The following is a 13,812-nucleotide window of genomic DNA, read 5'->3' as shown; positions in this document are numbered from 1 at the left end:
AGTTTGAGACCAGCCTGGCCAACATGGTGAAACCCTGTCTCTACTAAAAATACAAAAATTAGCTGGGTGTGGTGGTGCATGCCTGTAATCCCAGCTACTCGGGAGGCTGAGGCAGGAGAATCACTTGAACTGAGGAGGCAGAGGTTGCGGTGAGCTGAGACAGTGCCATTGCACTCCAGCCTGGGCAACAACAGCAAAACTCTGTCTCAAAAAAAAAAAAAAAAAAGAAAGAACAGTACCTGGAACAAATTAAGTGCTCACTGAACATGAGCTGTGGCTGGTTATAGCTCTGAGATGGTCCTGGTCGCCCTTTTTCTGTCCGGTGTCTTTCTTCGCCCATACAGGATGCTCTGCCGTGTGGTCCCGAGTCCCTCTTTATGTTTTCCCTCTTTCTGTCCTTCCCTGTTGACCCCGACCCTCCCTCTGCCCCCAGGTTCATGTGTGCCCAGCTCCCTAATCAGGTCTTGGAGAGCATCAGCATCATCGACACCCCGGGTATCCTGTCGGGTGCCAAGCAGAGAGTGAGCCGCGGTGAGTGGGGCCAGACCCTGGGGTCTGAGGGAGAAGGTGCTGGGGCCTGGACTCCTGGGTCTGAGGGAGGAGGGGCTGGGGCCTGGACTCCTGGGTCTGAGGGAGGAGGGGCTGGGGCCTGGACTCCTGGGTCTGAGGGAGGAGGGGCTGGGGCCTGGACTCCTGGGTCTGAGGGAGGAGGGGCTGGGGCCTGGACTCCTGGGTCTGAGGGAGGAAGGGCTGGGGGTCTGGACTCCTGGGTCTGAGGGAGGAGGGGCTGGGGCCTGGACTCCTGGGTCTGAGGGAGGAGGGGCTGGGGCCTGGACTCCTGGGTCTGAGGGAGGAGGTGCTGGGGCCTGGACTCCTGGGTCTGAGGGAGGAAGGGCTGGGGGTCTGGACTCCTGGGTCTGAGGGAGGAGGGGCTGGGGCCTGGACTCCTGGGTCTGAGGGAGGCGGGGCTGGGGGCCTGGACTCCTGGGTCTGAGGGAGGAGGGGCTGGGCCTGGACTCCTGGGTCTGAGGGAGGAGGGGCTGGGGTCTGGACTCCTGGGTCTAGAGGAGGAGGGGTGGTGTCTCTGCTGGGACCTGGGCCTGTGTCCTCTGGCCCTGGCTGGCGGGGCAGCCACAGGGAGCTAGTGGAAGCCGTGACTGCTCCATGCTGGCTCGCATTGATGGGTGGGGGAGGTGTGTGGGTGACCACGTGGTGGGAGCAGGCAGGATCTGCACGTCTGGGCAGGCAAGAAGGATGGGAAGGGAGAGATGAAGAGGGACAGGGATTCCGAGGCAGTGAGACAGCGATGCAGGGAGACACAAGGCCTGGAGATGAGGCAGAGCCCGGGCAGGGGAGGCTGGGCCCTGTGAGCTCCTGGCTCCATGTCTGGGCCACAGATGGGGCCGAGAAGAGGATGGGAAGGGAATCTGGGTGGGGGCCAAGGCCAGGCCTGGAATTTATAAACAGCTGTGCAAGGAGAGCGGCGGGGGGTGGATTCCAGCCGGGGCCTCCGGGTGTGCTGAGCCCCCACCACCCCTGCCCAGCCCAGCTCAGCATCTGTGGTCCCCCAGCCCCACAGATCTGTGTCCCCCACCCCCCATGGCCTTGGAGGCCTGGAACTGGGGCAAAGGAGGCTGCCATGTGGGGCAGAGGGGATGGGAGGCCCTGGCGAGAAGGCTGGGCCTGGGGTGGGGCAGGGACGCCGGGGGTGACCATGTCCCTGGCCGAGGTCCAGAGGCCCCACGGGAGAAAGGCAGGAGGCAGCTGCAGAAACGATTGGGAGGACGTGCTGCCAGCTGAGGGGGAGGAATTCCTGGGGCTCCCACCCCAGGGCCTGGGCCTGGGACAGTGGGAGGGAGCGGCTCTCAGCTAGGGCAGGGGTGCCGGCGGGGGGGTCCAAAGGCCGTGGGTGGTGGGGGAGTGGGGAACGGGGTCTCCCTCTCTGGCCTTGAGGATAGAGGAAGAGGAGGAGAGAGTGTCCAGCTGTTGGGGTGTGTGTGTGTGTGTGTGTGTGTGTGTGTGTGTGTGAGACTTTGTGTATATCTTGGGAAAGTGTGTCATTATGAGTGTACTCCTGGGTGTGGTGGTTCCACGCATTTGTGTATAGCAGTGGACGTGCCTCATTGTGGCCATGGCTCTGAGGTTGTATGACTTTGAATTGTGTACATGCCTCTGTGTGTGTGTGTGTGTGTGTGTGTGTATGTGTGCATGTGCCTATAATTGTGGCTGGATGACTTTGTTTTGTTTGTTTTTGAGACAGAGTCTCACTCTGTCGCCCAGGCTGGAGTGGAATGGCGCGATCTCGGCTCACTGCAACCTTTGCCTCCCAAGTTCAAGTGACTCTTCTGCCTCAGCCTCCTGAGTAGCCAGGACTACAGGCGCCCGCCACGCCCATGTCCGGCTAATTTTTGTGTTTTTTTTTTTTTTTTTAGTAGAGACAGGATTTCACCATGTTGGCCAGGCTGGTCTTGAACTTCTGACCTCAGGTGATCCTCCTGCCTTGGCCTCCCAAAGTGCTGGGATTACAGGTGTGAGCCACCACGCCCAGCCTGCTGGATGACTTTGTGTGACTCTGAAGGGCTGTGTAGGGCTATGAGAGACTTTGTGGGATAGTGTGCAACTGATTCTGTCCCTATATACTGTTATATTGTGAAGTGTGTGTGTGAGAGAGACAGAGAGACATAAAGGGCATCTTTTGTCTATGTGTCTATGTGGATTTAGTGTGTATCATTGTAGGTGTGAGTCTGACATTGTGTGCCTGTGTGTGAGATGGTCTAGGCATATATGTGTATCTGGGTTGTGGGCTATGTGTGACTTTGTGTGGCTGCGTCGGGCAGTACAGGGCTGCGGGGATTTTGTGGGGCTGTGTGTGACTACCTGTGTTTGTATCTCCAGATACAGCTGTGCGCTTCTGTGTGGTGTTGTGTATGTGAGAATGTGTGTGTGTGCAGGAGGACATCTTTTGTGTAACTGTGTGTGATTATGTCTGTCTGTGTGCCTTTGGGTTTGGGAGGGCATGGGAGGTTATGTGTGTGCAATTGTGTCTGTGTGGGTGTGCAAGTGTGTCTCTGTACCTATGTGTTCGTGCAGGTCTCTGTGTCTGTGTGTGTGCATCTCACATTATCTTTGTGATTGTGTGACCACAAACATCTGTGCAGGCCCCAGATTGTGAATACGGGTGTGTCCGGGAGCCTGCATCTTGTAGTAATTGGCTATGTTTGTGTCTGGGTGTGCTACTGGGTGTGTGTGTGTGTACACGAGCTCATGTGTGTGGCTGCCTCTGCATGTAAGATGTGTGAACACAGGTATGTGTGACTGTAGCATAGTAAAGCCCTCAAATCTGGGCTCTGCTACTTTTATTTATTTATGTTATGCTACTTTTTTTTTTTTTTTAAAGATGGAGTCTTACTCTGTCTTCCAGGCTGGAGTGCAGTGGTGCCACCTCGGCTCGCTGCAACCTCTGCCTCCTGGGTTCAAGCAATTCTCTGCCTCAGCCTCCCAAGTAGCTGGGATTACAGGCGCCCGCCACCATGCCCGGCTAATTTTTTTGTATTTTTAGTAGAGATGGGGTTTCACCGTCTTGGCCAGGCAGGTCTTGAACTCCTGACCTCGTGATCCACTCATCTCGGCCTCCCAAAGTGTTGGGATTACAGGTGTGAGCCACCGCACCCAGCCTATTTTCTGCTGTTTTTAAGCTGTGGGACCTTAGGCAAGCCACTTAACCTCTCTTTGCCTCAATTTTCTTACCTGAAAAATGAGAATAATGGGCTGGGTGCGGTGGCTCACGCCTGTAATCCCAGCAGTTTGAGAGGCCAAGGTGGGCAGATTACCTGAGGTCAGGAGTTCGAGACCAGCCTGGGCAACATGGTGAAACCCTGTCTATACTAAAAATACAAAAATTAGCTGGGTGTGGTGGTGAGCACCTGTAATCCCAGCTACTCCGGAGGCTGAGGAAGGAGAATTGCTTGAACCCAGGAGGCGGAGGTTGCAGTGAGCCGAGCTCATGACACTGCACTTCAGCCTGGGCAATAGAGGGAGACTTCGTCTCAAAAACAAACAAACAGAAAAACAAAACACACACACACACACACACACACAATGGCAATAATAATACTAGTGGCCTCGTAGTTGTCCTAAAGGTTAAATTAGTTAAAACACACAAAGCACTTAGAAGGTGCACACTTAAGTGTGCACACAGTAGGTGCTATGGAAGTGCCAACAATGCCCATTTTTGCTGGGTGAGTGCCGTTGAGGGCCCAAGGTCCCTTTTTTCCACGTCTCCCATCCCACACTGACTCAACCTCTCTGCCTCCTTCCCTCCCCGCCCCATGAGACACACTTTCCGAATCTGGGCCAGTGTGTGTGTTTGTGGCGACACCGGGAGGGAGGGGGGCTCCAGCTGCCGTCCTTCCAGTGACTTGGCCCTTCCTCCCCCAAAACAACACCCCCCAACCCCATCCTGGATCCTGCGTTGCCCGCAAGGAGGCTGCTTCCTCCCAGGCAGGATGGGCGCAAGCACCAGCTCCCTGGAGGAGCATGGAGCCCATGGGACTCCTCTTCTGTTGCCTCTTACCTGTGTGTCTTGAGTAAGTCCCCTAACTTCTCTCTCTCATTTTTTTGTTTTTTGAGATGGAGTTTCGCTCTTGTTGCTCAGGCTGGAGTGTAGTGGCAGGACCTCGGCTCGCTGCAACCTCCGCGTCCTAGGTTCAAGGGATTCTCCTGCCTCAGCCTCCCGAGTAGCTGGGATTACAGGTGCCCACCACCACACCCAGCTAATTTTTTTGTATTTTTAGTGGAGACGAGGTTTCACTATGTTGATCAGGCTGGTCTCGAACTCTTGACCTCAGGTGATCCACCCACCTCAGCCTCCCAAAGTGCTGGGATTACAGGCGTGAGCCACCGCGCCTGGCTAGTCCTCTAACTTCTCTGTGCTTCAGTTTCCTCATCTGGAAAATGGGGTGAGAACAGCGCCCACCTCCAGGGGTTGTTGTGAAGAGTCACTGAGTGAGCTCTAGCTGGAGGGCGTGACGTCAGTAAATCAGGGCTAGCTCCTTGTTCTGCCAGTTAACTCTTCGTCCTCTGGGTTCCCACTCTGCCTTCCCTCCTCCCGGAAGTCCTCCCTGACTCCCCAGGCTGGGGGTTGGGTCAGGCACTGGCCCTGGGCTCCCACAGCTCCCTGGGTCCCCCTGCCCACCCTGGGCTGACCACTCAGGGGCCAGGTCTGTGTCCCCAGTGGGCTGAGAGATGTAAGGACAGGGCTGAGACTGCCTCAGCCTCCACACACACAGCAGGGACCGCAGAGGGTGCTTCCCAGTGGGTGACATCACCATGACTTGCTGAGTGCTTACCGTCCATCCAGCACTGTTTTGAAAAAAACAGTTTCATTGAGGATTAACTTACATGCCATAAAAGCTCAACCATTATGGCTGGGCTCGGTGGCTCACGCCTGTAATCTCAGCACTGTGGGAGGCCGAGGTGGGCGGATCACGAGGTCAAGAGATGGAGACCATCTTGGCCAACATGGTGAAAACCCACCTCTACTAAAAATACAGAAATTAGCTGGGTGTGGTGGCACCTGTAATCCCAGCTACTCGGGAGGCTGAGGCAGGAGAACTGCTTGAACTCGAGAGACAGAGGTTGCAGTGACCTGAGATCGCGCCACTGCACTCCAGCGTGGTGACAGAGCTAGACTCCATCTCAAAAAAAAAAAAAAAAGCTCAACCATTTTTTTTTTAAAGAGACAAGGTCTTGCTCTGTCCGCAGGCTGGAGTGCAGTGGCGCAATCATGGCTCACTGCAGCCTCCGACTCCAACTCCATATTCTGGGCTCAAGTGATCCTCTTGCTTCATCCTCCTGAGTAGCTGAGACTACAGATGCATGCCACCACGTGTGAATAATTTTTTATTTTTATTTTTATTTTTCTGTAGAGACAGGGTCTTGGCATCTTGCCCAGGCTGGTCTCAAACTCCCAGGCTCAAGCGATCCTCCTGCCTCAACCTCCCAAAGTGCTGGGATTACAGGTGTGAGCCACTCTGGCCACCTCCATCATTTTTAAATGTACAGCTCAATGCCAGGCATTATTTTAAGCTCTTTATATATATTAGCTCATTTATATTCTTTTAACCTTCACAACAGTCTTTTTTTTTTTTTTTTTTTTGAGACAGAGTCTCACTCTGTCACCCAGACTGGAGTGCAGTGACACTATCTCGGCTTACTGCAACCTCTACCTCCCAGGCTCAAGCAATTCTCATGCCTCAGCCTCCCGAATATCTGGGACCATAGGCATGAGCCACCAACACCAGGCTAATTTTTTTGTAGCTTTAGTAGAGATGGGTTTTCGCCATGTTGGCTAGGCTGGTCTCGAACTCCTGGCCTCAAGTGATCTGCCCGCTTCAGCGTCTCAAAGTGCTGGGATTATAGGCTTGAGCCATCACACCTGGCTTCACAACAGTCCTATGATTTGCATTTTACAGAAGAGAAAACACAAGTTCAGAGAGGTTAAGCTACTTGTCTAAGGTCACACAGCGGATGGGGGCAGAGGAGGGACTCAACTCCACGTCTTCCAGACAGCTAAGTCAGGGGGTCTCAATCGCTCCTCTCTGCTCTCCTCAGCATTGCTTGTTGGTGAATAAATGAGTGAACAAGCAAAGGTGAGAATGGGTGGATGAAGGAGTGAATGAGGAAATGAATGGTGAAAGGAATGAATGAATGAGCATGGGAACCCACGGCTGCGACGGGTGCTTCATAAGAGCAAGAATCTTGTCTGTGTGTTCTCTGTGGTATCCCAGGCTCCCAGGACAGGGCTTGGCACACATGAGACTCTCAGTAAATATTGCTAAATAAATGCAAAATATTTAACATCTCAGCCTGGCCAACATGGTGAAACCCCGTATCTACTAAAAATACAAAAATTAGCCAGGCGTGGTGGTGCATGCCTGTAATCCCAGCTACTCGGGAGGCTGAGGCAGGAGAATCGCTTGAACCTGGGAGGTGGAGGTTGCAGTGAGCTGCATTCATGCCACTTTACTCCAGCCTGGGCAACAGAGTGAGACTGTCTCAAAAAATAAAAAAATTAACATCTATGGCAAGAGCACAGCTATCCAGTGTGAACTCTAGTTGGTGGATCGTGGGGAGATCCAACAGGTCCTGGGGAGGAGCTAGGGTGACAGAGGCACGTGGCGAGCTTGGGGGTTCCATAGAAGCACAGGGAGATCTCTTAGCAAACATGTCAGTATTTTTAACAACCTACACATACATACCAACGCACACCACTAATAACTGCTTAATGAATGAGTGAATGAAAAAATGGAGGCCGGGAGGCTGGGTGCGGTGGCTCGCACCTGTAATCCCAACATTTTGGGAGGCTGAGGCAGGAGGATCGATTGAGCTCAGGAGTTCGAGACCAGCCCGGGTAACAGAGTAAGACCCCGTCTCTACAAAAAAAAAAAGAAAATTAGCCAGGTGTGGTGACACGCACCTGCAGTCCCAGCTACTAGGGAGGCTGAGGTGGGAGGATCGCCTGAGCTCCGGGAAGTGGAGGTTGCAGGGAGGCGTGATCCCGCCATTGCACTCCAGCAAAGGAAAAGGGGGATGATTGCCCCCTGTAACCAGATGGCTTGAGGGGCTGGGGCCAGAGTGAGGGGGGAAATTCTGGTCACTGGGGAGCCAGAGCAGTGGTACCCTCTGAGGGCCTTGGCTATTTTGCCCAGACAGGATTTGGACAGCCAACAACGTGAACATCTTTACAGTCCAATATGCGAGAGAATGGATGCTACTGAGAATGGCTGGAGGGTGGGGGTCTGACTTCTGCCCTTTGCGCCCCTGTCTTTCTACTCCCACTCCAGGCTATGACTTCCCGGCCGTGCTGCGCTGGTTCGCGGAGCGCGTGGACCTCATCGTCCTGCTCTTTGATGCGCACAAGCTGGAGATCTCGGACGAGTTCTCGGAGGCCATCGGCGCGTTGCGGGGCCATGAGGACAAGATCCGCGTGGTGCTCAACAAGGCCGACATGGTGGAGACGCAGCAGCTGATGCGCGTCTACGGCGCGCTCATGTGGGCGCTGGGCAAGGTGGTGGGCACGCCCGAGGTGCTGCGCGTCTACATCGGCTCCTTCTGGTCCCAGCCTCTCCTCGTGCCGGACAACCGGCGCCTCTTCGAGCTGGAGGAGCAGGACCTCTTCCGCGACATCCAGGGCCTGCCCCGGCACGCCGCCTTGCGCAAGCTCAACGACCTAGTGAAGAGGGCCCGGCTGGTGCGGGTGAGTAGTCCTGGGGGCTGGGTGCGCATTCTTGAGGAGGGCGCAGGGGGAGCCCCTGCCTTTCCTCTCCTACCAGTGCTGTGAGTCCCTGACTTATCAGTGCCCACTGATTATTCAAGAGAACTTTAGTTCTCTTGAAGTTGGGTCATTCTGGCACAGAGTGGAGCGGGGAGGAAGAACTGTATGGAGACTCATTCCTCTGCCTTTGGATTTCTGTGTCAACTCTGTGTCACCCTGGCTTCTCTGTCCTGGTATTTCTATTTCTTCCTCCTCCTCTTCCTCCTCCTCCTCCTCCTTCTCCTCCTCCTTCTTCTTCTTTCTTCTTCTTGTTTTTCTTCTTCTTCCTCTTCTTCTTCTTTCTTTCTTTTTTTTTTTTTTTTTTTTTGAGACGGAGTCTCGCTGTCACCCAGGCTGGAGTGCAGTGGCGCGATCTCGGCTCACTGCAAGCTCTGCCTCCCGGGTTGACGCCATTCTCCTGCCTCAGCCTCTCCGAGTAGCTGGGACCACAGGCGCCCACCACCACGCCCGGCTAATTTTTTTGTATTTTTAGTAGAGATGGGGTTTCACCGTGGTCTCGATCTCCTGACCTCGTGATCCGCCCGCCTCGGCCTCCCAAAGTGCTGGGATTACAAGCGTGAGCCACCGCGCCCGGCCTCTTCTTCTTCTTTCTTCTCTCTTTCCTCCTTCTCCTCCTCTTCTTCTTCTCCCTCCTCCTCCTCCTCCTTCTTCCTTCCTCTCCTTCCTTCCTTCCTTCCTTCCTTCCTTCCTTCCTTCCTTCTTTCCTTCCTTCCTTCCTCTGTTCCTCTCTCCCTTCCTCCCTCCTCCCTTCCTCCTTCCTTACATCCTCTTTCGTTCCCTCTTCTTCCTTCTTTTTTAAGAGATGGTGTCTCGCTCTCTTGCCCTGGCTGGAGTGCAATGATGCAATCACAGCTCACCACAGCCTCGAACTCCTGGGCTCAAGTGATCCTCCCTCCCTAGCCTGCCCCAAGTAGCTGAGACTACAGGCACGTGTCACCACGCCCAGCTAATTTTTTATTTTTGTAGAGTCGGGGTCTTACTGTGTTGCACAGGCTGGTCTTGAACTCCTGCCCTCAAGTGATCCTCCCCCTTTTGGCCTCCCAAAGTGCTGGGATTACAGGCATAAGCTATATTGAATTTTTGAGCTTCCTATAAAATATAGACAGACCAATACTCATTATTCTACCCTCTTTGTTTATTTTTTGATAATTTATAAGATTGTGGTTCAAAGGTTTCCAAGTTCATTCGTTTATTCCACAAATATTTCTTTTTCTTTTTTTCTTTTTTTGAGACGGAGTTTTGCTCTTATTGCCCAGGCTGGAGTGCAATGGCGCGATCTCGGCTCACCACAACCTCCGCCTCCTGGATTCAAGCGATTCTCCTGCCTCAGCCTCCCGAGTAGCTGGGTTTACAGGCATGCACCACCATTGTGTATTTTTAGTAGAGACGGGGTTTCTCCACGTTGGTCAGGCTGGTCTTGAACTCTCAATCTCAGGTGATCTGCCCGCCTTGGCCTCCCAAAGTGCTGGGATTACAGGCATGAGCCACCGTGCCCGGCCCACAAGTATTTCTGGAATGCTTTCTGTACACATGGTGCTGGCGCCGGGGATGGAGGGAACAGACAAGGGTCCAGCTCCCCTGGGGCTCATCTTTTTTTTAATTGAATTAATTAATTTATTTATAAGCTAGTCAAATTTAGGAGTGGGGGTGGGGGGGTGCATGCCAACTTTAGTGACACTAATAAGTTCTGGTAACCAAGGCCAGGTGCAGCGGCTGACGCCTGTAATCCCAGCACTTTGGGAGGATCACTTGAGCCCAGGCACTGAAGACCAGCCTGGGCAACATAGTGAGACATCATTTCTATTAAAAAAAAAAAAAAAAAAGTTCTGATAACCCACTACCATTGGACCAGCCCTGGGCTTATCTTTTGATGGAGGGAGACAGAATAAGTAAAAGACATAAAATAACGATGAAGGCTGGGCGCGGTGGCTCACGCCTGTAATCCCAACGCTTTGGGAGGCCAAGGGGGGGCAGATCACTTGAGGTCAGGAGATTGAGACCAGCCTGGTCAAGATGGTGAAACTACATCTCTACTAAAAATGCAAAAATTAGCCAGGTGTGGTGGTGGGCACCTGTGATCCCAGCTACTTGGGAGGCTGAGGCACGAGAATCCCTTGAACCCGGGAGGCAGAGGTTGCAGTGAGATTATACCACTGCACTCCAGTCTGGGCGACAGAACGAGACTCTGTCTCAAAAAAAAAAAAAAAAAAAAAAAAAGGCCGGGTGCAGTGGCTCACGCCTGTAATCCCAGCACTTTGGGAGGCTGAGGTGGGTGGATCACGAGGTCAGGAGTTCGAGACCAGCCTGACCAACATGGGGAAAACCCATCTCTACTAAAAATACAAAAATTAGCCGGGCATGGTGGTGCATGCCTGTAATCCCAGCTACTCAGGAGGCTGAGGCAGGAGAATTGCTTGAACCTGGGAGGCAGAGGTTGCAGTGAGCCGAGATTGCACCACTGGACTCCAGCCTGGGCAACAGAATGAGACTCTGTCTCAAAAAAAAAAAAAAAAAAAGATGAATTTATTACATCTTAGGTGCTTCACAGCTCCGGTCTCCCACGACTCCTGTTTGATTGTGGCCACAGATTGTCCCCTTCCCTCACTCCTTTCCTTCTCTGGCCTCATCTCCCATTCCCTTCCCATCATCCCCTGCACTTCATGCTGGCAGCCTCAGGTCCTGTGCACTTGCTGCTCCCTCCTCTTGGAAACCTCTTCTGCCTTCTTCCCCCCTCACCTGGCCATCCATAAGGCTCACTCCCTCCTCACCCCTTTCAAGACTCTGCTCAAATGCTCCCTTCTCAAGAAGGCTGTCCCTGCCCTCCTTTGAATGAATATAACTTCCACCATATGGGTCCTTCTTTACCCTAACCCTGTTGTCCTTTCCTTTCCTTTCTTCTCCTCTCCTCTCCTTTCTCTCTTTCTCTGTTTCTCTTTCTCTCTTTCTTTCTCTTTCTCTTTCTTTCTTTTTTTTTTTTGGAGACAGGGTCTCCCACTGTTGCCCAGGCTGGAGTGCAATGGTGCGATCTCCGCTCACCGCAACCTCCGCCTCCCGGGTTCAAGTGATTCTCCTGCCTCAGCCTCCTGAGTAGCTGGGGTTACAGGTGTGTGCCACCACACCTAGCTAATTTTTTGTATTTTTAGTGGAGACGGGGTTTCACCATATTGGTCAGGCTGGTCTCGAACTCCCGACCTCAGGTGATCTGCCCGCCTCGGCCTCCCAAAGTGCTGGGATTACAGGCATGAGCCACTGCGCCCAGCCAATCAGGGCTCTTTGAATTCCTTCACTGATTTATCCCCAGCACCTGGAACAGAATTGGTGCTCTGTAAATATTTATTGAATGAATGACTTTAAACAAACAGTTGCATTGAACAAAATCTCCTCTATGCCTGGCCTGGTGTTGGGTGGTGCAGGAGACACAGCAGTGACCACGGTGGTTCCAGTCCTGTCCTGCTGGGGCTCCCACTCCTAAATAATGAAGGCAGTTCCAGGGCGCAGTCCTCCCTGGGGCTCCTGGAGAGGAGACAGACCCATCCCCAGGCACCGATGACCCAGTGTGGTCAGAGCTGGGGCGGGGTAGCTGGGGCAGGCAGAGAGGGCTTCTTTGGAGGAGAGGGCATCTGAGGGGAAATGTCAGTGTTGAATCCAGTGTAGACAGTGTGCATAACTCAATTAGAGGCTGAGGATGTGGCTGAGATCAGAGGTGGTGTGGGCTGTGTCCGGGAATCTGTGCTTTGTCCCTAGGGCACTGGGGAGCCATGGAAAAGTTCGGAGCAGGGAAAGGGGATAATTAGACTCAAGCTACCTTTTGGAGGGTGGATTCAAAGCAGGTGAGTCTAGGAGCCTAGAGATCAGGCAACAGGCGTGGAGGTTCCTGGATCAGGACAGGCCTTGAGAAGGGAGAGGAGAAAGGAGAGCGCGGGTTTCAGAGCGATTTTGGATGTCAAATGGAACATTCTCAGGGGAGGCTGCCAGGGTGGAGGCGGGGCAGGAAGCTGGGCAGGCAGGGAGGCCAAGAAGGTTCTAGGGGGTGGAGGAGCCTGAGGTGTTGGTTTAAGGAGCAGCGAGAGTGGGTGAGTCAGAGCCCCCACCCCCACCCCAGGAATCCTCCTTCGGAGGGAGCGGCCCACTGTGGACGGGGCTGCCACTCCTGGAACCTTCGGAATTCACCTTGCGCTCCTCCGCCCAGGCGGCTCTGCAGTGTCTGTCTCTCTCTTTTTCTGTCTCTATACAGTCTCCTTTCTACCTCTCTCTCGATCTCTTTCTTCTCCATTTTTACGTTTTCTTTTATTCTAATTCCCTTTCCTTTTCTTTCTCGCTCTCTCTGTCTCCTCCTGTCTCTCCATCTCTCCTCCGCTCCGCCGCCGCCCTCTCTCTGTCTTCCTCCTGGTCTTCCTCAGACTCCCCCAGGTTCGTTCCCGCGGGTCCCTTGGCGGGAGCTGGAGCACAAGGCGCAGGGACAGAGGGGTGGGGCCGGGCCAGACACCTGGTGCCGCCGCCGGGCTGGGGGCGGCACCGGAAACCCAGACAAACCCCGGAGTCAGGGACCCAGCCCCGGCCCAGCCCGCCCTCCCACCTTATCTCTTCCTGGCACCTTCCCCTGCTTCCTCTCTGGAAAAGCCATCAGCGCCCTCCCGCCTCCCCTCCTTTGGTCCCTACGGAGCCGCCCTTCGGTCCTGCCCCCTGGCTCCATTGGCCCGCTCTCACAGGCCCCGCCCCCAGCCCGGCCACACCCCTGCCCTGATTGGTCCTTCAGACCCTTAGGCACTCCTTCCCCCTCTTCCTGCAGGTTCATCCATGGCTCCCCAGTGCCGTTCAGGACACAAGAGCATGGGATTCAGGGTCCGCTGTGACCAAGGCTCACTGCCCCTCCTTTGCCCCGTGTCGCACCCCCACCCCTACTCCTCACATATGAGTCCGCCACACTTGGTCGTCACCAACAATAGCCATACTGTTAACCTCTCCTCATGCTCTCCTCCAAAGATACCAGGCCTTCCCGGACTTTCTGGGAGGAGGCATTCACCCTCCTCCCAGTGCCTCAGTTTCCCATCTGTACGATGGAGGGTGTGGACGAATCCTCTGGCTTTAGGTCCTTTGGCTGAAGCGATAGCTGTTAGAAGGGGCGATTTTATGATGCTGTGATATGTAAGGCCAAGATCTTGGGAGGGTGTGATTCTAAAGACGCCAAGATGCCCTGAACCTTCAGACCACATTCTCTGCAGTGGCCCAGTGACATTCATTCAGCAGTTGCCGAGCACATGTGGCACTCTTCTAGGCTCTGGGGATACAGCAGGGAACAAAGATAAATTCCTTTTCTCATAGAATTACTTTTTAGTGGGGAAGCAAACATTAAACAAATCAATGGTTATGAAGAAAAATGAAGCGGAGGAAAGAGGGACTGGCGAGGGACTATTTTAGAGCAGTCTGAAGGAGAGGAAGGGGTGAGCCGAGTGGCGATTGGGTGGAAGAGCAGTCCA

The 13,812-nt window shown here is 53.9% G+C and overlaps 1 protein-coding gene across 1 annotated transcript in view; it reads left to right on the top strand.

The window, feature by feature from the left end:
• The window catches only part of EHD2 (EH domain containing 2), a 29,119-nt gene that overhangs the window by 4,629 nt on the left and 10,678 nt on the right, over positions 1-13,812 (top strand). The window contains exons 3-4 of the mRNA XM_055240164.2: positions 434-531; positions 7,845-8,257. Of these exons, the coding sequence (XP_055096139.1) occupies positions 434-531; positions 7,845-8,257 (511 nt within the window). The remainder of the gene's footprint in view (positions 1-433; positions 532-7,844; positions 8,258-13,812) is intronic.

The sequence above is a fragment of the Symphalangus syndactylus genome, chromosome 13 (genome assembly GCF_028878055.3).
Source record: "Symphalangus syndactylus isolate Jambi chromosome 13, NHGRI_mSymSyn1-v2.1_pri, whole genome shotgun sequence".
In the NCBI taxonomy this organism is placed as follows: Eukaryota; Metazoa; Chordata; class Mammalia; order Primates; family Hylobatidae; genus Symphalangus; species Symphalangus syndactylus.
The sequence above is the reverse complement of the archived record's forward strand: the minus strand, read 5'-3'. Positions and strand labels throughout refer to the sequence as shown.